The 25844-nt window shown below is 44.7% G+C and overlaps 2 protein-coding genes across 4 annotated transcripts in view; one reads left to right on the forward strand and one right to left on the reverse strand.

Moving 5' to 3' along the window:
* LOC135387882 (uncharacterized) overlaps positions 1 to 25844 on the forward strand; it is a 268730-nt gene that overhangs the window by 194985 nt on the left and 47901 nt on the right. The gene's annotated exons all lie outside the window — the stretch shown is intronic.
* Positions 2529 to 15870, reverse strand: LOC135387880 (protein odd-skipped-related 2-like). Its single transcript, XM_064617073.1, has 3 exons — positions 15636 to 15870; positions 7344 to 8019; positions 2529 to 3597 (listed from the first exon to the last, which is right to left on the reverse strand). The coding sequence occupies exons 1-3, from the start codon at positions 15661 to 15663 to the stop codon at positions 3282 to 3284; spliced, it is 1020 nt and encodes a 339-aa protein (XP_064473143.1). The 5' UTR covers positions 15664 to 15870; the 3' UTR covers positions 2529 to 3281.

The raw sequence follows: 25844 nt of genomic DNA on the forward strand, positions 1-25844 counted from the left end.
ACCATCTTCTCCCCCTCGAGCAATGGGACAGGGTGTCGCCTCAGCGGCGAAACATCCCATTACATAATCAATTACTTATTTGTTGTTGTTTGTTCGTAACCGAATGTAGGCTGGCATGCAGTGATGTCGGTCATCAGCACTGATAGAATGCCGCTGTTTTTTCCGTATACTTAGATTGGTTGGTGTTGAGCCTTCTATTTCCCAGCTATCTGCCTGCCCATATACGGCTTAGCAGGTCTTTTCCTCTAGCTTCGTGCACCAGTGCCTTTTGCAATGTTACCCGAGACAGAAATGTCCTAAATAAATAAATAAATAAATGCGGATCGTGTTGGTTTACTTGGAAAACGGCGAACAAGCGCAAAGGAAACACGGACGGCTAGCAACTGGTTTGTTGAGTACAAACACAGAACACGACTATATACTCGTATGACTTGGGGCGCGTTCCTGGCCAGTATCTAGCTGTACAAAAGCGACCTCTGGTTGGGAAAGGTTGACTGGTACATTTGGCTCACATTTTGAACAAGATGGAGTCAGTACATTTCCTAAGCAGAGGTCGCTTTTGTATAGCTATAGATACTTTGATGTAATGTATGTGTGTAAGTTGGTCATTGTCTTTCCCCGTTTGTCCCAGTAAACAATGTCCGTCCGTGTCTCCTTTGCGTTTGTTCGTCCCGTTCCTATACATATATACCTCTCGCCATTTCTCATATACCTTTTCCTGACATGAAATTTATGGATGCTACCAGAGCCTAATACCCCTGTTACGCCGGCTAATTTAGCGCCATTTTCGCGAAGTGCACTACAACCTACACGACTTAAGTAAGTGTCACTTAATAAGCAATGATGGCAATTACGATACCATTTTTTTCTTTCTTTCAATCAATCAATCAAGAATAAACGGCGGCAAAATTTTTAGGCGTGCGCCACTGTACCTTCCTCAGAAAGTTTTTCTTTTATTTAGAACCACCTCATGCAAATCTTCCAACATTAAACTAATTGACCTCAAACATGTGTCACAACGAAAATGACCGCCGCCGGATCGCCGAGACTGCGAAGTTCTCACTAGCGAGACTAAGGACATGTTTTTGGCACATTGTCACACTGTGCTGAAATCAGATAAACAGGCTGTTGAAAATACTGGTTTAAAAATATTGTAGTGTCCGGGCCCCTCGCTTTTTCTCAATATTTTTACCTGTATACCACAAAGCCTGCCGTCGAGGCTACAAACTCTGTAAGCCGAAAAGAAGTGAAGTGAGTTTGGGGAACTCACTAAGTCGTTAGCGCACTTTCTGCCGAGTGTCACTGCAAAGTTACCGTGTGACAGCACGCGAATGACACTAAGTGCAAGTGTCACTCGCCGAAAGTGACACTAAATTAGTCCGTCTCACAAAGGTATTAAAGGGGAGTTTCAACATTTCGATAACTGTGGTTTGATAAAACAGAATTATTTACATTAATCATCTGTTATTACAAGTGTTTTCATCGTCAGAGAGGCGAGAACCTCGGACATTCTTACTGGTTCTCCTAAAACACGTGACCTAACCCGCTACATGCCTTCTGTGACGTCAGAGAGCACGGCGCCGCAAATTTTCAACTCTTCGCTATATGAAACATAAAACTATATAGGATCGTTCACAGCGATGAAGATAACCCTCTTTCACATTTTGTCATACTCCACATAGCATGGGGCGAAGTGTCAGAACCACTTCAAGACTTCGTTCTGTGCAGCTCGTGTTGCTTCGCGGTGCCATCATGAAATTTCGACGGGGCAGCTCCCAGTTTTTTTCCAAATTAATGTTTTATTGAGCAACTTCAGGGAGCAACATCCCATCTGGATACACATTGTAAACTGGAAAACACCCTTATGGGTGTAAATGGCTTGTCCTATAACTGACACCTCTTTTTACACCGTACATGGTCTGAAACACCCTTTTTAGAGGGTGTATTCCGTGTAAATCACCCCTGGAAAGGGCGCTTTTCTTTGAAAATGCCCTCTTTTGCACCCTTTAAACACCCTTTTAGGAGGGTGTAAGATCGTTAAACACCCTCCTAAAAAGGTGTATAAAGGGTGCAAAAGACGGCACTTTCAAGGAAAAGCACCCTTTCAAAGGGCGTTTTACACGGGATACACCCTCTAAAAAGGGTGTTCCAGACCATACGGTGTAAAAAGAGGAGTCAATTATAGGACAAGCGATTTACACCCATAAGGGTGTTTTTCAGTTTACAGTGTAGCCTATCACATTCTTTTTTTTTTCCTTCTTCTTCTTCTCCTTCTTCTTCCAAAAAAGGTCCTATTTTCCTAGAGGCTCCCCCATTTCAAAGTCGTACATCGAATCCCTTCCAGCCCCTTTAATCAGTGAACCACACACGTGTCTGCTTTTGAAAACAATTTCAACTTTTATGTATATAGCCATTGAGAGTGATACAGTCTAGCTAGACTGCTGCAGGAAACAAAACATTATTTTAAACTAAGAGATCATAGATGGTGCAGCAGTCATGCATCGTACAATTACATGAGACAATCACAATGGCACTGTACACATTTATTACATAATTTTCTCCATCATGTACAACCATGGTTGGATCTTTGGCTCCAGCTGCCTTGAATGCGACAAGGAAACATGCGTCAAGTTTGGCACAGCAATACAATGGCCTCAACACAATCTCAGCATTCACAAATTGTCATTAAACAGAAGCACTTGATGATGACAGCTGATGATGGGTTTGATTTTGTTCCTGCTGCGTATGATAACAGTATGTGTGATTGGTTGCTATGGATACAGCAATGTTATAAATATGAGAAAACTAACTTTGACAGAATATTGCTAAAGAAAAAACAGGGTCCAAGGCAATGCACAGTCATTGACGCAAAGCTTTTGTGTTGATAACAGCTCCCTTGTTATGTCAGTCCTGGTCATGAGAAGATAAGCTTACTTTTACCTTATCTATCTCGTTATCCCAACTTCTATTTTAAATGGCAGAATATTTACATTGAGCAAACGATAACTAAAAACAATATTTAATGAGTGATTCGAAAAACATTTCATCCAACTTGAGTTCACACGAGCTTTTCCAACGCTGCACCAACAAAAATAATTTTTACGCATTGTTCCGAGCGCAGTCTCCTTAATCTTACGACAACCGCAGATGAACACTGCTTCACAAACACTTACAAACATGATACAATATACAGTTTAACGAGTACGTCAAACTTGACCAGTTTCTTCACAAAAAAAAACAAAAAAAAAACGGAAAACGTCACAACACGGTCACGCGACGGTTCACAACTGCGAGTCCGCGTTGTCATCCGAGTCCGTGTCCGGCGTTCGGATCCCGTGCGTCAGGGCGTGACGCCTCAGGTCGCAGTTCCTCCTGAAGACCTTCCCGCAAGCGGGACAGTTGTAAGGCTTGATGTCTGTATGCGTAAGGAGATGGGTCTTGAGGTTGGACCTCTGGTTGAAGGATCGACCGCAGGTGGGACACTTGTGGGGGGAGTCGTCCAGGTGGAGGATCCGGTGGACGGCTAGGGTCCTTGACTGGCAGAAGCCCTTGCCGCACTCGCTGCACTTGAAGGGCTTCTCTTTGGAGTGGATGTATCTGCGAAAGAGGAGAGAGAAGGCAAGGTTTAGTTGAGGCATATGGGGTAACGAGTGGTACACAGGTGCCGTTTTTGGAACGTTTCAGGTATAACAGTTTATTTTGTCGGTTCCAGGAAAATATTTAAGGTTCGCGGAAAGAGCGTGGTGTGTAGAGGGTATACAGTGAACCCTCGTTATTATGACCATGGTCGTTCCCGGAAATTTTGGTCATAATGCGGAATAGACCTTTTTACAAAAGCAAGCGCCACCTGTGGCACGCAAGGGCTCATGGGAACTTATAGCGCCTCAGAGCATTACAAGACGGCCAGAGGCGGAGGTAGAAGAAGAACAACAACCTTCCCGGTGTGCGCAGCAGCAGCGTCAGCCGGCCGTGATAAACCATAAACCGAAGCAGATGACCGATCAGTGTCGCTTAAAGTTCCCATGCTGCCTTGCGCCGCGCGCTTGGTGGCGCGCGCATCTTAGTAAAATCGTCTATTGTCATATTAACGGGGGACATTTGCAAAGGTTTCACTAAATTGTTCCCCAGGAGTATGGTCGTAAAGCGCGTATGTCAGATTATCGGGAGTCATATTAACGAGGGTTCACTCTATATGGGTGTGGCGGAATGCATAGCGGAGAAGGCGCCGTTGCATTGTCGTAGTTGCGGTTAATCGCTAAACTGTGAACTGTAGAAAATGTTGTGGATTACGCGAACTAATCAAGTTTCCTGTATAGTTCATATTCCAACTTTGTGTATAGGCTACAATCATTCAGTAAGCCGTTTTAGTATATCGTAATCCATCTCATCTAAGAATCTCATCTGAATCTGTCTCGTATCTCGACGAAAACGACACGATATAAGGGAAGCTGTCATATCAGCAAGATCAGCAACGTGATGTCGGCTGCACTCAAGGGGAATAAGGTGATTGGCTTATCGTGTTTTCGGAAGTTATCGTAAGCACCTCCCGATGTACTAACACTCGCTAATTAACCACAACTACAACTTTACGAACAATAGGAAATGTTGTGGATTATGTGAAGGAATACTTGTTGTTGTTGGTGGTGGTGTTATTGTTGAGTACCTGGTGCAAGTGATGCGGAGTCGCGGGCCTCACATTAGCGAAGCCAAAATCTCCATTTTCTTCAAATCCGAACCAAGCGAAACGAAACAATACCAACACTTGTTCATTTTTTTTCCACATCATGTTATCATCGTATGAACCAATAAGGTCACTGTTCCAGAGACACAGTGTACCAAAGGCTTATGCACTGCAATGCAGCGACTCCCATATCAAAATGTAACTCTAAATATTCAGATGACGCTGTCATCAGTTCAGTCATTCAGTACGTAACTTGGAACGCCGAAGCAATCACAGGGCTACCAGTATATACAAAAGCATCGCTTACAAAGGCCACATACAGTTTAGCGCTGACGTAATATTTAATCGCCGACTGAGCGACGCACGAGAAGTAAGTGAGCTGAACATTCCAAGCTAAAGCGAAAAGCATCTTTGCTATAAAAAAGAGCTTAAAGAAAGCCCAGCGAAGCATACCTCTTCTAATCTGGTCTATCTTACTATCTCAGGGTGCGTCCAAAACCATATTCCATGTCCCAAAACAGAGCCATCTGCTTTCCTTTCAACCCAACAATCCTTTAGAGCACCTCTCGGCTGTTTAAATTCTCTTCTCATCTCGCCGCTACACCTTAACAAGCTTAGCACGGTGCTACCACAACCGTAAAGCGAACAGCCACCTAACCCTTTGCCGTTCTTCCGACAATTTCAAAAACCTTGAGTACCCTTTTTAAGACGTGCGTATAATGCCATATCACTTAGTCACCGACGGTAGGCCACACACACACTGACGACGACGCCCGGAACAGCTTTTATAACCCATCATAAAAACCCTTCACCCGTCGCCGAAAAAAAGGACGTGAGACATGTTTTTCGACCGTACAAAAAACTGTGCTTTGACAAAGGACCACCGCTGACCACGTAATTGCAATAAAGCAACATTTTTTAGGGCCCCCTTTGCCTCAAAAAAAAAAAGCCCCGAAGCGCAACCAGGACCGTGGGAGTAGAACTGAAGGACACTGCGGCGGAGACAACTCTTTTATGACATGCAACCCTTCTATTTAAAAAAAAAAAACGTTCCCCCTTAAAAAGAGAAAATTTGCGGATATTGTGACAAGACACTCATCGGGACTAAAGGGTGTCCCTTCGGGCTTTTGAGGAAAAAGAGCAAAATTCGTCCGTAAAAAAAAACGGCGTAAAGGTGCTTTGAGCCAACCTCCAGTTTCCAAGAAACACAATGTGGGTAAAGGCTTAGAAATACGATTTGTGGTCCGTACGTACGTTTACCTTTTTTAGTGTTATGGACGCGGTTAGATGTTTTATTGCGACGTCTTCGAAAGCTTGTTTGGTGAAGTGTTGGCAATGTTTTTTTTGGCGTCGTCGTACTTTGGAGATGTTTATGGAAGGGCAAAAGGTTGCTAGGTCATAGTAAACATGTCGTTTCTTCAAAGGAATGGAACAGCTAGCTTGCTTGGCGTTTACGTTTAAGTTTGCAGTGACGTTGAGAGGCGCTTTTTTGTAATAAATACTTTTCGTTAAGTGCTCTGCACTGTCAGGAGCTTCAGTTGATAGCTATTGTCACATATTTTCTCTCTGCTTGTTTGACCAGCAATAATGTGAAGATCTGTAGCCCACGTCCGTTAGAATAGCCACATGTTCCCGGTCGTTGAGTCTGGGAGGCACTCCCCAGATTTTATGTTCCACTTGGTCATTGGAAAGCATCATCTTCATTTCCCTTCTTTTTACATGTTCTTGTTTTTTTCTAGTTTGGACTAAGAAATGCTATTTGTCCGGAGGTTATGAGTAACCTAACCAATACGTCGGGTCTTTTCGTACAAAACTGGATCTATAGAACTCTTCTCTTTTCTAAAAGCAGCTAAAAGACGAGCATCTACGTTTACATTTACAACAGGTTCAATGTGGAGTAGAAACATAGGACACCTTCTAAGCTTATGGATCGTCAATCAGTGAGAACACGAGACATAATAACCTTACTTAATCATCTGTATACCGTACTACATGCTCTATATTGACTATTACAAAATGGACACTTTCCTTTATTTTGCGCCACGTATATACCGTAAAGGATCTATGCATTGCGCATTAAAACAGGGCTGCATCTAAACCGGTGTTTTATATACTTGTGTGTTTGTAAGAACGTTGGCGAAGGCGAGCTGCAATCCCAATCACTTCGTGAGCCTAGTGTATTTAATAAGCCACTCAGTGCGACAACGATAGACCTTGTATCGCCAACTGTAGAATGGGAGAAGCGTTAGCTTGCCCACATCACGCTTCAAAAATAGACCACAAAATAGCAACCGCCTGAGATCCCTCAGAAGCCTTCATTGGGATCGCAAGCGCCACCTGTGGCACGCAAGGACTCACGGGAACTTTCAGAGAGATGACCAGAGGCGGGGGGTAGAAGAAGAACAACAACGTTATCGATGCGCACAGCGGAAGCGTCTGCTGGGGTACACCATAACCGAAGCAGACGACGGAGCGGTGTCTCTCAAAGTTCCTATGCTGCTTTACGCGCGCGCATCTTTTTAACGTCGTCTATTAAATCACGAATGATCGTACCATGGAGGTTTTCAGATGTGCAGCGTCACGCATATTCTTCTTCATATTTTACAATTGTATCTGTTGTTTGTATCCACTGTATCCGTGCGAGCAAATAATAAATACGTACCTGTGATCCCTGAGGTGATCTTGCCTTCGAAACGCCTTGTGGCAGATGTCACACGTATAAGGTCTCTCATCCGTGTGCGTCCTTTCGTGGATCAGCAGGTTGTAAGACTTGGTAAACCTTCTTTGACAGAACTTGCACACAAACTCCTTCTTTGGCCGCGACGGGGCGCGGTAGCGAGCAGGCCTCAAAGCAGACGACGGCACTGGTTGCCTGGAGGACGCCATGATGCCCAGACGCTGTCTGCCGTCTTCCTGTCCTTCTTGTCTCTGGTAAAGCTGACTCATGACGTAGGAGGAATACGCGCTGCTGATAAACGCCGAGGTCTGTGGACCCTGCGGAGCATCGTCCGGTTCCGTAGCGGACTCGGCGAGCCTCGAGAAGTCGAACTTCTTGCGCGGCCTCGCCGAAATTGGAGCCACGGCTGCCGGCAGGGGCTGGGGCGTCGGAAGGCTGGCTGCGTGGCGGGGCACGTACGGCGGTAGGTACGGCGTGAATGACGTCCCGTGAGGGGCCTGATGAATCGGAAGGATGGGTACGGGCATCAGGACTGGGAGGGAGGTGTCTGGGCTGCGGCACGGGCCGAACGTATGTGCGATGGGGCTCATGGATGCAGCGCTTGATCCGCACAGACTGGATTCTGGAGTCAGAGGGGGCGTAGGCAGGCAACGCTCGTGCGCTGAAAATAGAAGAAAAAAAAAAGGCTTCTGTTAGATGATGGAAATTAGAATGGTGCGAGCGAGATGGTGCACTGTAAACTGAAAAACACCATTATGGGTGTAAATCGCTTGTCCTATAATTGACTCCTCTTTTTACACCGTATGGTCTGGAACACCCTTTTTAGAGGGTGTATCCGGTGTAAAACGCCCTTTGAAAGGGTGCTTTTCCTTGAAAATGCCGTCTTTTGCACCCTTTATACACCTTTTTAGGAGGGTGTTTAACGATCTTACACCCTCTTAAAAGGGTGTTTAAAGGGTGCAAAAGAGGGCATTTTCAAAGAAAAGCGCCCTTTCCAGGGGTGATTTACACGGAATACACCCTCTAAAAAGGGTGTTCCAGACCATGTACGGTGTAAAAAGAGGTGTCAGTTATAGGACAAGCCATTTACACCCATAAGGGTGTTTTCCAGTTTACAGTGTGTACTGTAGCAAGAGATGACATTTCCTGTAGAGTTTGAGGAACACAAAATACGAAGGGGACAACGCAAGACTCAAGACAAAAGTCTGGTGTTGTCGTCCTCTTCGTATTGTGTGTTCCTCAAAACTCAAACAAACGTTACCTCCGACTAACGTTAGTTTTCACGACCGCATTGAAGTACACGCAGTTTCGTTTTGCGTGTATCTTCGTGTAATAAACGTTAGGCAAGTCAGCATGGCGCCCTCTGCGGTTTTAATGTTTACTACATCTTTGCGAAACGAAATGCTACGCGACTCCAGGTGTATTATGGCCACCAATTATCATTACCATCATCATCGGACGAGTCATTTTTATGGCGGGGTCCCGTACAGATCTGAACGTGCGATAGCGAAGGAAGCTGTTCTACAATGAAATATACAACAAAAAAAGAAGAAACAAAAAGGGCAGGATTTTGTACGTTGATTACTCATATATCTGAAAGTGGCTTCACCCCAGACACGACATAAACGTAATAACCGTAAAATATTACGTAAAAAAAGTCGAAACAAATCGTAAAAAAAAAGAGAGGCCGTATATCAGGGGCACTTAAAAAAACGGCTGTCGCTCAGCAAATCAGGCATTCCATCTTTTTTGTGTGTGTGTGCGTCCCTGCTTCCATTCTGCAACGTCTCGCTCGAATGTCCATCAAAATATTTGAAAGTCCACCAGTCTGGCAACGACGGTATGAAGCCAGTCACGTGGTGGACTCGCGCGTCGCTTATCCATGTTTACGACCGCCATTTTTCAGCCTTTTACGGCACAAATGGAGAAAAATGACCATCTATCTATCTATCTATACTATACGGTTTAAGATATGCCTCAAGATATATAACACTAATATCAGCACACGCAGCTATAAGTGCTGTGGAGTATATACCTTCAGTTTGTTTCTTCTTCTTCTTTTTCTTTTTCTTCCAATACTAATATGCATTGCCTATATGTTTTCTTTGAGTCCTCAGAATTTTATGAGTGAGGAGGGGCTATGAGAAGATACGGAGCGTGTGGCTCGGGGAGAAATGCTGAGGAAAATATGCACTTTTTAGTTTCAGTAAAGTGCTTTTTGACAATTCAGATAAGCCCAAAGTCTGATAGAGGGCGAACGCCCCCACACTGTTCTGAAATTGAAGTGCAGATCGATACTTGTGTTTGGAAAAAAACTATTTCATGGATGGTGACGTTTTGTTTTTAGAGGTTGTACATGTGGCAAAAAGAAAGGAACAGGTACTCGTAATAACAGTCTAAGGCACGATGGTTTCTAAAATAATAATTGCCTTTGAACAATGTGTGACACGAGATACGACTGTTAAGAAGAAAAAAAAAACATCCCAATATAATTAACGCACCGTATAAGCCCACAACACTGATAAGCATCACTTCCGAAGTCAACACGCATTGTTGCTAAGCGCCATGCAATTTCCTTCAGTGTTTCCCACAAATAACTTTCTGGCTCCTTAAAAATTACCATTATTTCGAATTCAGCTGAAATGGCAAAGTTTTCACATCATTTCGTAAGCTTCAGAACAAACCAGCAAACACCAGTCACCAAAATCACAGCGTCCATAACGGAGCTCTTCTTTAACTTCACAAGAATATTCACGGCAAGGTTTTTGAATCATCTCTTTTGCAGCCGCTGCTGGCCCTTCAGATAGCGGACGTGACCTCCATATACACCTAAGCCTTTTTCGCGGTGATGCCTATTTACGTGTTGTTTGTATGGGTAACCGGCGCCCGTTTACATTAGCCGAGCATCCCCCCGCCCAATGCGTTCTCAAGTTTAAAATTCCGTCTGGGCTTCGGCAAAAGCTTTTCATTTACAACTGCACGGCGCCATGTAGTGGTCACATATGGAAGCTTTCAGAGGCGCTCGAAACAAGTGCACCGATAAAAACATTTCGCTCGGTATTTTTTTTTTTTTTTAATTTTCCCAATTTTTGTTTTCCGTTCTAGCATCACGCATGTGCGCGTACGCCTGGGCATTTGATGCCGCGTATATTTTGTTACGCTCCACTGAGCTGATGTAGTCGAGAGAAGGCCGTCTGCTATAAGTCGAAGACTTCTGATAGCAGACGACACCGAAGTGACCAACCAGAACACAGTGTTGCCGAGGTTTTCGTATGCAAATAAATCAGAAATAAATAATCCAGTATCGTTGGCGATTCACTGTTTTAAAACTCGGGACCTCTGAAACGCCCCCGTTTGCAAACGAAAAACCCCGTCGCGATGACCACCACCAACAAGTAATCCACCACTTCTCTTTCCCTACCATCCATGTTCCCCCCCATTACACGTAAGCAACTCGGAACGGCGAAGACGAAACATTACCGTCTTCTGCGTTACTTGCACCCGGATACGCGAATACCTGTCCGATCCGGCTTCTTCCCATCTGTGCTACGTTATGCCGAGCCCATTGCAGCGGGTGTGGACCGTGGCGATGGTTCTCCCTACTCAATGACGCATTTCAAAGGCAGAGAAACGCCTTATACTTAGATGTATTACGCCCGATGCAGCAGGATGATGAGTAAGCAAGCCGCGTTTCAGAAGCAGAAGCGGAAAGGACGCCTCGTTCCCTGTGTCGTCTGCTTTCTTATTCTTTCGTCTGCTTTCTTATTGTTTCGGTTTTCCTTTGGTATACGCGTACAGGATCTGAAGGAGATACGCGAGATGTTGTTTGGAATTGTTTTTCTTGTGTACTTTGCAAGTGGCGTCACTATGTCATTCGGTAGCTGGGGGTGTGTTAGCTTCGGTAGCTCGGGAAAAGTGGCGCGTTTGCGCTGTGAGATGCTATGTGGGGTGTTTGCTTTTGCAAAAGGGGTTATTATTATGTGCCGCATAGAAAGCTGCAAAATGATTTTGTTCTATCTTTAAGCCTTGCTAGTTATGTGTTTTTGAGAGATAATATGCCGCGCTTGTGCGGTCGAGACTAAGAAGACATCAAGTCTTTAGCTAACTGTGTACAGCAGATCGAACCCGCTGGTATTGCTTGGCGTTATCTTGAACGCCAGGTGGTGTGCAATCGGCGCTTTAATCACGAAATCAGACAATCATTAAAATGTCCTTCACGGGAGTAAGAACGTATATATATCGTCGTAAATGCAAGCAGGTGACCGGGAAATGGGAGGACACAGATAATGAAAGGATTGCAAATTTAGATCTGTTATGCCTCTGTCTTCTTTCGAAGAACCGTATCTTACTGGGCCCCGCGAACCTACACCAAATAAGTAACAACAAATAAATCATCATCATCATCACCATCAAATAAGTAAGCTCTCTTCGCTCGTATACGTTATTGCCATTCAAGAAGCACATCCGAGCAGACCCCCAAAGGGCGTCACTAGAAAACCCCCTTCCGTGGAAAGGTATTGTGTATTGCCCTCTATTCTCTGTGGGCGTCAACCCATTGAACTGCTTTTCGCTTTCAGCGGACGTGTGGGCGCGAGGCAGCCACCAGAAATGAAACGCAAATTATTCATGAACAGTTTGTAAACGGACTTGGCTTTATTGAAAATCCGCCCATGGTGTATATGTTCGTAAAGTAGTGACTAGGTGGATGACTAAGCGTTATGGGAATCTTGCTGACAGGGCTGATCATGTTCCAAAGTTTACGACAGACAGGAAGTTTGCAGCAAAAGAAACTCAAGAATCGCTGCAGCGCGGATAGAGTTTTTTTTTTTTTTTTTTTTTTAGGAAAGCATAAGCTGTCCGCGAATGATGCTTAGAGGACGCTAGCAAGTAGATTCTCAGGTTCTACTGGGCATTGTGGGAGGTTGTGTTTTGTTTGTCCTTGAATGTCTAATTGCCTCATGCACTGCAACATTAGTGGATCAGCTTCTAATATTCTGGCACGCTTCGGATATTTCTTTTTGTGGCGGAGGCGTGGTACATTTAAAGCTACGTACTTTGAAGTATTGTTTATCATTAAATCAGTCATCTACATCACTATCATCACTGTTCCATCATTTATTGTCGTATCGGGCAGCTTTACACAACTGCACAACACAACACCCGTACTAATAAAACCACGCGTCTTGACTGTAACACCAAACGCATTCTCGAAGTCATTCTTTTGTTCCACCATAGTCATTTGGGAATGATCTCCCAGGACACATAACCACCACTCATGACCACCAGTCATTTTTGAACATTATACGTCCTGTAAACTGATTTTTTGTTTGTTTTTGCTTTTCTCTATTAGATTAATTGCAAAGCGGAAACAGAATACGAGATGAATGTCATGTACGACGGAAGCCTATGCTGGTGTCAGAACGTTAACTGCAGATATTGTGATGGTTAAAGGCCAGAAACAGACGCGTTATGAAAAGATAGTGATGCTGATGTGATAAAGAAAATGAATGGCAAAGAAATAGAGCGCGAATCCGGTTTTTTTCCTTTTCTCGTTATGGCCTTAGTAATTGAGGCGTGCAATGTTAACGAATAGATTTAGAAGACGTAATGGTTTGTTGGTATAAAACAGAAAGATCTGGAGACGTTCGTCCAACTCTACATTGGGCCTGCTACTAAAAGGATGTTCGTTCCACAAAAGTCCTAAGGAAGGAGATCGCAGGGTGTGAAACATGTCTATGTGCTGCTGGCCAGTCACCGAGTACGTCATGGAATATCATTACATTCTCCTTGTGGCTGAGAACGCAGTCGCAAGAAACAAAAAAACTGACGCAGCCGGGCTTTTACAACGCAGAGTGTCTTATAAGATAAATCCCGATTTTTTATATTCGGTTTTAAGTTCGGTTTAAGCTCCCGAACACATAAACGGTCATCACATTCTCTCAATACTCCGAGAAACTTGTGAATAGCGCACGGAAATGTACATAGCCCGCTTATAACGATATTCTACAGCACAACAACAACCTTATTTTAAGATGATAAATGGGGAGTTTCATCCCCAGGGGCGATACTCTATATACTCCATTGCTGGTGGTGATGTGGGGTATGAAATAATGGGCCCCTTCACAATAAGGGGTTGTATTTGGCCAGGGACCAAGCAAATTTGAGGAAGAAAGGGGCCCAAGCAGCAAAATGTACTGAAAGTCGAGTGCAATAGGGGTGGACGGTATGTGTCTTATCAATGTTCTTTAGTTTCAAGAGTCTGTTCAAGGCCTTCCACCTACCCGTCCACCCCTATTGCACTCGACTTTAAGTACATTGTGCTGCTTGGGGGGGGTCTGAATCAGCTGAACTCTCGCCCCCTCTAGAAGGCACAGAAATCTGCAGTCCGCTTGTACGATATATCGAGGAAAGGTTATCCACGTTGTATATGCCGAAGAAAAGTATATATCCTTAGAAAAGTCGCCTTTACTGAAGGTTTTCCGTTCACGCAAAGGGTTTCCGAAGCCGAGCGGTTTCCTTTGTGGCGTGCTATAATCTGAGCACGATAAAAGCGTGGTTAAGGCGGCTCATATCACAAAGCAATCTCGTCTCTCATAAAAGTGTGAGTGTTCCGAGTCGTTCTTGTCTATATAAGGAAGGTCTATGACACATGTCGTACGACGCTACGTGTAAAGATATCGTATTTTGACGGGAATTTGCGGCAACAACAATCCGATTATAGTAGGAGTATGTGTGCGCGCTCAATAGAAAGACACTGGAACGTTGATAGAATTGAAGTTGAATTGAAGTTCAGTCTCGAAGCTGCGTATACATATATACGAAGCAGAAATAGGACATCGGGTGATGATGCTGACAGTAAATAACGTGATATTTTACGACTGGAAGGCACTGCAGGAAAGGAAATGCTCTGGACAACATTTTTGTTTGTTGATCGCGTGTTGTGCACATGCATGGCTGAAGATATGACGGTATAAAGGAAGTGCTCTGGACAACGTTTGTGTTTGTGGATTGCATGTTGTGCACGTGCATGGCTGAAGACATGACAGCAAAGATATTGATGTTGACGAAGAAAAATATTAGGGAGAGGTTGTTGAAATCGTCACACGACAAATTCGGCTACTCCCATAAACAGTTGATACATCCCATAAACAGGCTACTCCCATAAACACATGTTGATCGCATGTTGTGCACATGCATGTGGGGGATCTATTTAGTTTCACAGGAAAGGTCAGCAGAGAAGGACGGCTTGCTATTCCTTAATAATTGATTCGTTAGCCACATGCATGGCTGAAGATGTGACGACAAAGGAAGTGCACCGGACAACGTTTGTATTTGTTTGTATGCTGCGCACATGCATGCCTACGGATATGACGGTATAAAGGAAGTGCTCTGGACAACGTTTGTGTTCGTGGATTGCACGTTGTGCACGTGCGACTGGAGCCACTGGAAAGCTACATGATTATGTAACATCGCAATAACTAAATAACATTCCACGCCAAACGTCCTGTGTGAAATACACGCTCAAACTTTTACATTTGCATCCCCCACACAATACTCGCTCAATCTCGCGCACGTTAGGACATCTGAGCGGCAGTAATACACTTTATACTTTGTTGCGGTAACGGTATAATGGTTATTTTGTGTCCCCGTAAATTCACCCGTAATGACACAGCAGTGTGATTTGACTGCAGGGAAGAAACCGCAATCTACAAATCTGAAATCCATCCTAACCGTATGAAACGTGAGCACCAAACATGATGTGCCTAGAAGATATAATCGCATTGAGGTTCTAAAACATCTATAGCTTCCTTCGAAAGTCTCAAGGAGCGCATAAAGTGCAAGGATGTCCAATCCAGTCGACGTCCCATGATATTTATTGGCGGAATAGCTTCCCGTTACAAAGAAGATGTGCAGTATAACATGATCAGACATGCTTCATTTTTTTTTCTTTTAAAAATCAATCAATCAATCAGACATGCTTCACTTTTCATCCATGTCTGCATTGTCAACCCGCGCACGCGTGAGACTGGGACAGTTGGCACAATCAACAAGTCACGCTGTTCAGCGACCCTTCGCAAGATATCCCGATACAAGCCCTGAATATATTGTTTCAATAGCGGCCCTCAGTGATAATGACAGATGGACAACGGTGACATCGCCTCACTCAACTGCGACCAAGCCCTGCCTCGTCCGAAAACCCTGACGTTCGCTGTGCTTGCATGTGTTCCGAGCTGGTGTACCACATAGTAAAGTGGACGAGTTGTAAAGATGGCTTACCTTCATTAATGAGTGGTTGGAGCAGCATGCTGGAGGTACACAGTGAGCCAGCAGGCGATCATCAGTAGGTAATGCACAGAAGCAACAGCGGCCACTGAACGGAGCACAGCAACGGAAGCACGGACTTCTGTACCGGTGAGCAGACAGCTGCCGAATGGAGACTACGGGGGGCTGGCTCCCGGATGGAGAACGAAAGCCAGCCCAACGCGCCTCATTGGTGGGAATGGCACGTGGCGGGGAGACCCCCAACCGGGAGAGAGTGGCGATGGGTCGCACGCGTGCGCTGCTTCTCCGTTTTGCCGCGGGGAGTCGCCAGCTCCAAGAGCGTCTTTGATCGGCATATGAGGGGCTGGAAGTAATTGCGTTACTAGCAATCAATTACTTGTATGCATACTCAGTAAAATAATCAATTATTGTTGCGAGCGAATAACTTTTCGTGGATAATATGGATTAGGATAGCATACTACGGAATAGTTGATTACTTTTTAACGATCCTATTTCAACCTGCCTCTCCTATCTGCTCTTGCTATCCCGTGACAATAAGTCGAGATCATTGTAATGCCACTCCGAAGGTTCACTTCCAGTGAACCCAGGGCTCTTCCTACCGCAACCTGCTGCTGCGTGTACGGTGGTCAAACTTTGGACACAGTGGGTCACTTGGAAATTCCAAACTTTAGAAAAGAGCGCGGCCGAGCTATCCCATTGTTGAGGCCCTGTGGGCCAACGCTTTGGCAGGAGATGCATAAAGAGGTTGCGCGGAACACAGGGTTCCTAGTTGCAATTGTCCTTTTTCTTCAACAATGTCGTGCTGACGAGTTCTTCTGAGTTTATCGCCATGGCCACAGATTTCGGGAATGTTCGTGGTGATGGAGAGAAAAGGCGATAACACTTTGTTGTTTAAATGCAGCATGTGTGTGTACATAAAGAAACGCTGCTATCCTGTTCGAGGTCGACGAACTCCAATCTCAGAAAGCATGTCATGGTATGTCTAACCTGATGTTTTTTTTTTTCCTAGTCTTTTTATTTATTTATTTATTTTTTTATCGAGAGCAACAGACACTGTAATCCGTTACTTCTTTAGCCGTTACTTGATTATTACGTGGTCTTTACTTGATTTTAGTCCAGTAATTTGAAACGGCAGAAAAAATGCTTTTGTTGGAAGAGAAGTAGAGAGAAAGTAAGAGTTGAGTAACGTCAGTAAGTAGTCAGTAAGGAGCAAGTAATCAGTTACTTTTTTTCTTAGTAGTGTGTACAACTGCGAATGTTACGCGTGTAAAGGGGTAGGGTACTGCTGCCCCCCCAGCGGAGAACCAGCCCATGTCATATAGTCACGATTTATCTATATTTAGGGCCTGACTTTTTCGGGTTTTATTTTTGGCCAAATTCGGGGGGTAAATATCTGCTGATATTTTTCATTTGAAAATTCGGGTGTATTCGGGTTAAACCCCGTCACGGCATATTCTGTCGTCAGGAATTCGGGTGTATTCGGGTGATTTTTTTTTTTGTTTAATAAAAATTTGTCTTAACATGGAACTAATGTTTAGCAATGTTATCAAACTTTATTTTAATGCACGCTTATGAGTGTGCCACGCGACCCGGATGTTTTCGGGTAGATTCGGGTTAAACCCGAATTTTACAGATTTCGTCCGGGGGGTAAATATCGGGCGGATACGGGTTTAACCCTAAAAAGTCAGGCCCTATCTATATTTGTGTTGCTGGTGGTTTTGAATCTCGCAAACCTGCCAGGAAGTTTGAGTGTTCTTTGCTTTGGTTGTTCTAAAAACCAAAGCCTTAACACTGAAGGCACGGAGTGACTGAAGGTTTGGAGAACGACGTCAAAATTGTGAGCAACGATGCGAAGACGTATTGGAGTTGCAGATGATGCTTCAGATGCATGTGCACTCTAAGAGAAAAAGGAGGTAAATTATGGAGTAATTACAGCTTCGCGATTACTACCCGTTTTAATCTCCTCACACTGTGAAATTTACTCCTCACCTCTAGAAATAGTCCCCAAATTTCGCATGGAGTTCCGTGCATTTATATTCCCACTGAGGCAATGCAGTCCAAAAGAAAATTTCCCCTTTTATCATAGAATGTGACTCCGGATAGAGATCTTTCAAATTACCATGCGAAACCTTCTACTTATTGCTAACAAAGTACTCTAAAAAAAAAATAATAATAATAATCCGAAATCCTCGGATCCCGAACAATTGCTCACCGGAAATTTGCCCAGCCACCCAAAGGTCTCAAGGCGGACAAATGCTCACCAATCGTATCATGTAACGTTATGTTGTCACTTTATTTGTCATGTTTCGTGGGGTTCACAACAAAATGGTCCCGCAGGGTTCCGTATTCGTGCGCCCAAAAATACAGGAGCGTTGTTGTGGACAGCCGCGATGAAACGGATCATAGCCGATCAAGTGTTATCATTCGCCCTCCTGATTTGGTGAGATAGAGAGAAATACATTATGCTGAAATTGCTGATGCTGATGCTGAAATTTGCAGAAATATACGCTTTCTTCATTAACGTCGATGTCATTGGAGAATAAAAGCTGCTCGCCATTCGTAAAAGCAACATCATTTGCTGCATTGGTTGGATTGGTTGGATTGACGTCTGCGTTCCTCCTCTCCCCTCTCGCTTGTTTTGTTCTTTCTTTTTTTATTTTTGGAGCGCAGACAACGCGACAAGGTTATGAGGCGGTTCTCCAGCAACAACAACAACCTGAAGTCCACGGCATTCTGACTGTGTACATGCAATCCAGGGATGCTGACCATGACACCATACTTCAATAGTTTCCTGCTGGACACGCAGGCATACGGGGGAATGAGGTGGCTGATGAAGTAGCGGACCTTGCACATCTGTCCTCATCAAAACATCTAATGGCGTACGCCAAAGCAGATGTGCAACACATACCGAGGTCTCTTATGCACAGACTATAATTAGAAAGCAATGGCTACTATAGGCGACGGGAATTCCTCGCTGCCGTATCTATAGTATAGACACGGAACCGAAATTTAGAGCTCCGTCCACGTTACCTCGGATCTGCTAAGTGCTCTTGCAGTGCTTCAGAGCACTGCGTTGCGGTCAGTCTATTAGGACCTTGTGATTCATTCACTGCGATAACGCGTTAACCGATGATTTGGCCTTTGGCCGATATTTATCGCGAAAGTGGAGTTTTTTTCTGTTTTCTTAGGGGAGGGGACGTCTGTTTATGGGAGAGGGGCTGAATTTGTCGTATGACGAATTCAACCTGTCCCTATTATTATTATTTTTTCTTCCAACATCAACAGGGAACAACAACAAATAAATCGTGACTATAACATGCGGTGATTCACCACTGGAGAGTATAGAGTACATCACTATATCCCCACTACACGCGAAACATTAGATGTGAGATAAGTTGTTAAATTAATTCTTAAAAATATCGAGAAATTGAATTCGGCATCCGACCACTTCTGCAACTAAAAAAAATATATATATATATATATATATATATATACAAATAAGAAAAAGAAATACGAAGAACAGAAACGTGTCGTAATACACGCACCCACCACAACACCCACCACAACAACAAAGATACTGTACAGCGGCAATTAACGACCACACCATCATACTCCGGCAGTGCACCGAACCTAATAAACGGATTCCAATCGACACTTTGCAGCTGAAAACTGAAAATTTTTTCGGCTGAGCCTCAATGGCCTGCCAATCCAATGAGTATCCCACCACCCCTCCTTGGAAGTAATCATCGATGCGCAGCTTTCGTGGACTGCTGACATCGAATATCTAAAGCATCTAGGTGATGCTTATTAGCCCCTACATGAAGATCCTGTGCTCCATTCTCGGGTTCTTCACCTGTTCATGGACATCCTGTCGTCCACTGGATTGCTCCAGACGCCCTTCAGTTCTTTCTCGTATTTTCATCCTTCCTTCATCATCTTCACATAATGTTCCACATGCAATGGGGTATACCCCACTGTACATAGGGTACATGGGGTACATATGGTTGTTACATATGGTACCGCCAGTGGCGTAGCCACGGGGGGGCTAGGGGGGGCTTGAGCCCCCCCTACCTGCCACGGGCCGACCCACGCAAACCGTGCAAATCCGAGAAGAAAATGCTATATGGGCGGGGAGGGAGGGGGGGGGGGGGGACCAATGTGACGATCGCGAAAGTTCTTGCAGTTCCTGGCGTCTATCTACATTTTAAAATGATTTTCAAAGCATGAGCCTTTCAAAATACTTCCATTCTGGAATCTGGTGACACGGCCTCATGACAGCCTAAACGTAATCGCATTGTGAACGTTGAAATCAATTATGCTAGAGTTACATCTCCTATCTTGCGGTATGCCCAAGTATGTGTGTGGTGGCGCACCCAGTATCAGCGGGGGGGGGGGGTTGGAACTGGGGCTGGCAGCATTCGTAACGAGCCCCCCCTACCTTGGAGGTCTGGCTACGCCACTGGGTACCGCACCACCGCGGTGAAACACCCCATCTCCTTCGTCATCATTTGTTGTTGTTGTCGTGCCAACATCCCGCGTCGCTAGTCAGCCACACTCGCTGGAGTATGTCCACCAAGGCTGTACTTTGCGTGCACACAGCGTCAATCCGTCAAATGCTGACAAACCATTTGCCGGTTCTACATTGGATCAGCGACACTTCAGAGAAAACACTTCAAAGCGCCCTTGCAGAATGTTTGAAAAATTGCCTTGGGGTTCCTGTAACTGCAACTTATTTTTCTAATGTTTCTATCTACGGCAGAGGCGAAATCACTTCCCTTGGCTGCTCTTAGGATACAAGAGACAATGCGACATTATACTGACACCTGTTGGCGCGTATGGCTGCCCCGTCGGAATTATAATTTCCTCGTCACGCTCGCTCCAGTTCTGCATAACCTGCCAAAACGAAAGATACCACCAGAGATCATGCATCTTCCATGGACGCTGAAGCTGCCTTGCTCTGCCTGGCGTGCATTGCCAGAGGTCAGCCTTTCCTCCTGTGGAGCCAAAGCAGCACTGCTTGGCTATGATGGAGGATCACCACACCAGGACTGCAATCTTCACCGACTTTTCAACGACAGAGTTAGGCTCTGCGTCCGCGTTTGTCGTGCCTCAACAGGGAAGGCATGGTACGGATATCTCATAGAGCATCCTCGACGGCTGCGGAATTGTTTGCAAAGTTGCTGTCCAGCTCGCTATGAAATATGTTGGCCACACGCGAGTCATCGCTGCGCAATGGATTATCTACAGTGATTCAAAAGCCGGTCTCCAGGCTGCTGGTATTGTCTTTCTCGATAAAAGGGTGTCTCGCCAACACTGTATACACCAGATCCTCGTCACTTACCAGAAATCTACAACAGCAGGTCATAATATCATACTGCAGTGGATTCCTGGACATGCAGGCATTCGCGGCAACGATGCTGCAGATGAGGCAGCGGCAGACTTGTACGTAACGCGTTACAAGTAATTGCGTTACTTGTAATCAATTACTTTTTTGAGTAATTTTTCGAGTAATTCGATTACAATTTTGACTAATCCATTACCGAGTAACCAGTTGCTTTCGATGTAAAGTCTGACTCAAAATAACGATGCTCTGTGACAAATTTCTTGTGTCTTTGTTGGGCTATTCTACTGCAGTAAGCGTAAAAATATTATTGATTGATTGATTGATTTTAAAAGAAAAAAATGGAGATGGTAGTCTCGAGCCACTCGGGACTGGCTACTCCAGGACGCGTTATTGATAAAAGAAAGGGAAAAAATATTATTGCAACTTCTCACGCCCGAGTTTTGCGCGCTATTTCACTTCGGGCGTCTTTCTTTTTTTCTTTTTTAATCACACAGGGGCGGAAATTTTGGGATGAATTGAAAGTAATGGCCCGAGTAACGCGTTTGCAGTAAAATTCACAAGTGCATTAGATGTGAGACCCGCGTTCTTTTATAAAAGGCAGTATATATTACGGAGTTACAAGCAGAACGGCAAGTTATCTTCTGTATTCGTATACCAACAAAATCAAAAGCATATAACCGCTTGAAACTATGAGTTCACTATATAGAGGCTATCGGACGTCGCGCTCGCTGTATATAAGTGGGGTCCGTCGGATATGGTCCCCAAGCCGTCCTGGATGCTAGTATTTTCTTATTGTTGGTCGGACACAGGTTTTACAGTCGCCTTCTCATTTTGTCGATGTCGATGAACCCTATATCTTCAGCCAGAAGCGGAGTTGTAAGGGCAATGAAACAATGAATGAAAGGGCGTACAGCTTGTGTATATTGTCCATATGAACATCTCCACAGAAATATCAACAACAACAAGAAATAAATGGCGACTACGACATGGAGTGATGCACCGTTGGAGAGCTGTACACTAGCGCGCGTACACACACACACACACGCGCGCGCGCGCACGCACAGACAGACAGACAGAGAAAAGATGCAGGGGACATTCACTGATATGAATTGATGTTCTGAAGCTGGAACACATATTGGACGGACAAATACATACAAAGCCTCAAGGCCTCTTTCATCTTTCATCTGCGACATTCACTGAGGCCGATGAAAGTAAAGTGAAAGCAGGTTCGGATAACGTTGATTGTGGAAGTCGTTATCTCTATATCCATGGGAAAACCGAAGCTTTCTTTTGGACGGCTATATGAATATGTGTGAAAAAGTTCCCAAAAATGACTGCATTCGACGGCTGTGCAAGTCAAAGGGGCAGAAACTGCAAGGGAACCCTCACGAGCAATTGAGAATAAATCGCAGGGTGGGCTCCATAACGAGGTGAGCTATTCTTCGGTGTGCAAATGTCCGGTGTGCTAGCAGTTGTCCGCGCCGCGAAATCGTTGTTCATCACTCGCTTCAAGTTTGTCAAAAATTAATTTTGTGTTATTCTGGCGTCGAAGTCTTTACTTTATTCCTCTCTGAACTCGGCTATAGTTCTCCTACTCCATAAAAGCCTTGCACCAGATCCCGTGGCATATAGTGCTTATATAGGATGATCGCGCTTTCCATGCCGAGACTGGGAGGAGGTTCGAACCCCCGGTACCGGCTGTGCTGTCTGAAGTTGGCCCAGGACGCATACTAACCCCCCCTCGCCTCCACTCCTTCCTGCAGTCCTCTTTCCATCTATCCGCGTCTGTACACCGCTCATACAGTTGCTCCGCGGTGCTAAAAGGAATTAAAAACTAAAAGCCTCGTGCTATTAAGTTAAACATGGCGCGATGGTCCAGAGCAAAGCCTGGCATGCAACAATCAATTAATAAAATAATGTTTACTGACCATCTGGGCAAAGAACAGAGTACAGTAAGAAACTGCAAGGGCAAGCCGGTGTGAATGCATGCGTGAAAAGTACGCTAAGAAACACAAAATGGCCTCTACGCCTATGGCCTCTCTATATAGACGACCAAGTGCCAATGAAATTCCAACAATTTGCGATAAAGCTGTTGGTATTCGCGTTAACTTTTTCGGGAATTCCTCGAAATATACGTGATAATGACGTCACCCGTGTCCAAATTTTACCCGTATTACGTGAAAACATGTAAACACACGATCTGACACAATTAAACTATTGATGTCACGAGCTGTGCAAGGTGAAAGTGTTCATATAGTAGCAGAAAAAGGGGAAAAAAAAACGATACCTGAAGAGAAAAGACTATAGGAACACACATGATCACTTTGCGCTACCACTGGTCAATAACTAAACACTGGTCACTATATCAATATTCATTGAGAGCTGCATGGGCAAGAAAGTTGGGCAGAATTAGCGCCACCTACTTGCACAAAAGAAAGCTCGCTTCGGTCTAGCTGAGACAGCGCCGTAGCGCACTATGACATGTCTGCCCTCACAGCATGCACTGTATCGGCATTGACCTTGCCGTTCTGTACATACGCGTAAAATCAAGTCACCTGTTCGTCCTGTAGCTTCCAACCGTCCAATGCCGCCAGAGAAACCACACGCGGATCACGACATCTAACGCAACCAGTTTTCCTTTCGCACGGAGAACCCAATAACTATAACCCTGATCGCCAGTTCAGAAGCCGCCTTTCGCTGCTCATGCGGGCCAAATCCACAACTCCTTCTGTACCTGTGGAACCCGTCTCAAGGTAGCAGTCGCCATAATTATTAATCGTCTGTCTGCAAAAAAACGAAAAAGAAATAAAACAGCAATCCTGCGTGACCTCTGCAATGTGCCGTCGTCTGCTATCCTCGTGCACATTGTAGAGAGTCGGTTTAGTTTTTTTTTTCCGCCAAATTTAGGAGGGAAACTTCTGCAGGGCGGTCGTCTGCTTGTGAAAGGGGAGGGTTGTTATCGGTTTGAAGCCACTCCTCCCGTGCTCCGACATATCGGCGCTGCGTTAATTGGGAAGGAGAAGAAGAATGGTGATTCCTTCTCCCTTTTTAGGATCTTTTTTTCTTTTTTCTTTGGATTGTGGTCAATTGGTGGGCGCCTGTCAGGTGTGGCCGTGACGCTAGCTTCGGTATTTGTTTTCTTTGCGGATCATTAAGAGCATTGCGCTGCGCTTCACGCCTTTCTATACTGATCGTGAAAGATATGCGTGCGATATTTCGGCCACGGATGAGTTATGAGGACGAGGATTTCATAACAGCAATTACAAAAAAAAATAAAAAAAGAAGATATCAATTGATCGCGCCCTAAAATTCAACAAACAAAGTACGTCGCGGACGTGGTTGCATCACAGCTTCTTATTGTTTATACAGGAGGCTTACGCGTTTTTGTGACAGTTGAGGTTCCTCGATTTATGAACGACGAAAATCTCTCAGAAATTGTTGTTCATGAATCGATAAATTCTTGAATCGAAGTTCTCAATGAATGCGAGGGATGTAAAACGATACAATGAAAACATAGCTTTCATATATGAAACAGAAAAAAGAAAGAAAAAAATAGAAACGCGTCATCTTGCTCAGGGCAAACATTATATAACGTTAATGGTCGACTTGCACAACTCAATTTTTCTACTTGTGCCTCTCTCGCTCTGTCTCTCTGGTTGATCACATTTTCAACGTAACATGAACTTTGAAAGTTCGGCTGTTCATGTCTCCAGGGTTGACGTGGCATATACGGGTCCGTGTTGCGGTGCCGCCCATATAAATTTTGTATACGGACAGGCTGCTCTCACCACACGGTATGTTCTCATTTTGCCTGCACGTGATTACAAAAAGTGTCGTTCTACATGAGACGGGCATTTCATATGAGCTTGAAACACGCGGAGACGATGATATCACCCTTTCTATAGGAGTATACAGCTGCGTTTGTGGAGCGCCGCTATGAGTTTGAGATGCATGATCGGCGAAGCGTGGCGACGCGTGAGAGTCCGTGACAGGGTTAAGGAGTGAGGTCACAGATTCACAGAAGTACCGTGACGAACTCGACATGACTTTGCTGTTTCGCCCCGCTTCCTATACCTATCGGTCCAATTATTGTTCAACTGGAGCGAACAATATTCGTATAGTGTTGTCGTCTGCTCTCTTTAGTTGATCGTCTGCTAAGTATACAATGTTTCGTGGCACACAAAGTACCCTACGCGGATAACCCTAGCGGGTGATTTGAGAATGGCGGATATAGGGCAGTCTTGGTTATAATTAGGGAGTGACTTTTTCGGGTTAAATGCCTTTCTCAGATTCGGGGGGTAAAAATCGGGGGCTATTTTTAAATCTGTAATTCGGGAAGAACTCGGGCGATAATTGTGCCTTCGGGTGTTATCCGAGGTGTCTTTGTTTCTCCTCTTGTCTATGAAGTCATTTCCTAATCCCTCTTTTTTGTTCTTTTGTTGTTGTTGTTGTTGTTTTTTTGCGAGTACGTGACATCCCAGCGGTAGTCGCCGAAGGCATAGACAATGTTGACACACATGGGTGTATTGCTGGGAACATAAGTGACCCATTCTTACATTTGTTACATGTGGCGACCTTTGTTCGTCTTCAGAGGAAACGTCACTTGAGGATTTCATAGTGACTGGAATTCGGGGAGAAATCGGGTTTAACCCGAATTGGTCAGAGGTCAGTTCGGGGGGGGGGGGGATAACCGGGCGGAATCGGCTGAAACCGAAAAAGTCACTCCTAATTATAATCCGTGTATAGGAAGTGTCGCATTACAAAAGGGGACTTGAACTCAAATTGAGTCGCCGGCCGCACTGACCTTATATCGATTACGGCTTGGAGGACCTGAAATTCACAGAGACCAGAGAAAAAAA

The sequence above is a fragment of the Ornithodoros turicata genome, chromosome 3, assembly GCF_037126465.1.
Source record: "Ornithodoros turicata isolate Travis chromosome 3, ASM3712646v1, whole genome shotgun sequence".
In the NCBI taxonomy this organism is placed as follows: domain Eukaryota; kingdom Metazoa; phylum Arthropoda; class Arachnida; order Ixodida; family Argasidae; genus Ornithodoros; species Ornithodoros turicata.

Coding starts and splice junctions, on each gene's coding strand:
- LOC135387880 (XM_064617073.1), bottom strand. CDS start 15,663: ATGCTGCTCCAACCACTCATTAATGAAG. Junction 8,020..15,635: donor CCAACCACTCATTAATGAAG/GTAAGCCATCTT, acceptor TTCTATTTTCAG/CGCACGAGCGTTGCCTGCCT. Junction 3,598..7,343: donor GATCACCTCAGGGATCACAG/GTACGTATTTAT, acceptor CCTCTTTCGCAG/ATACATCCACTCCAAAGAGA.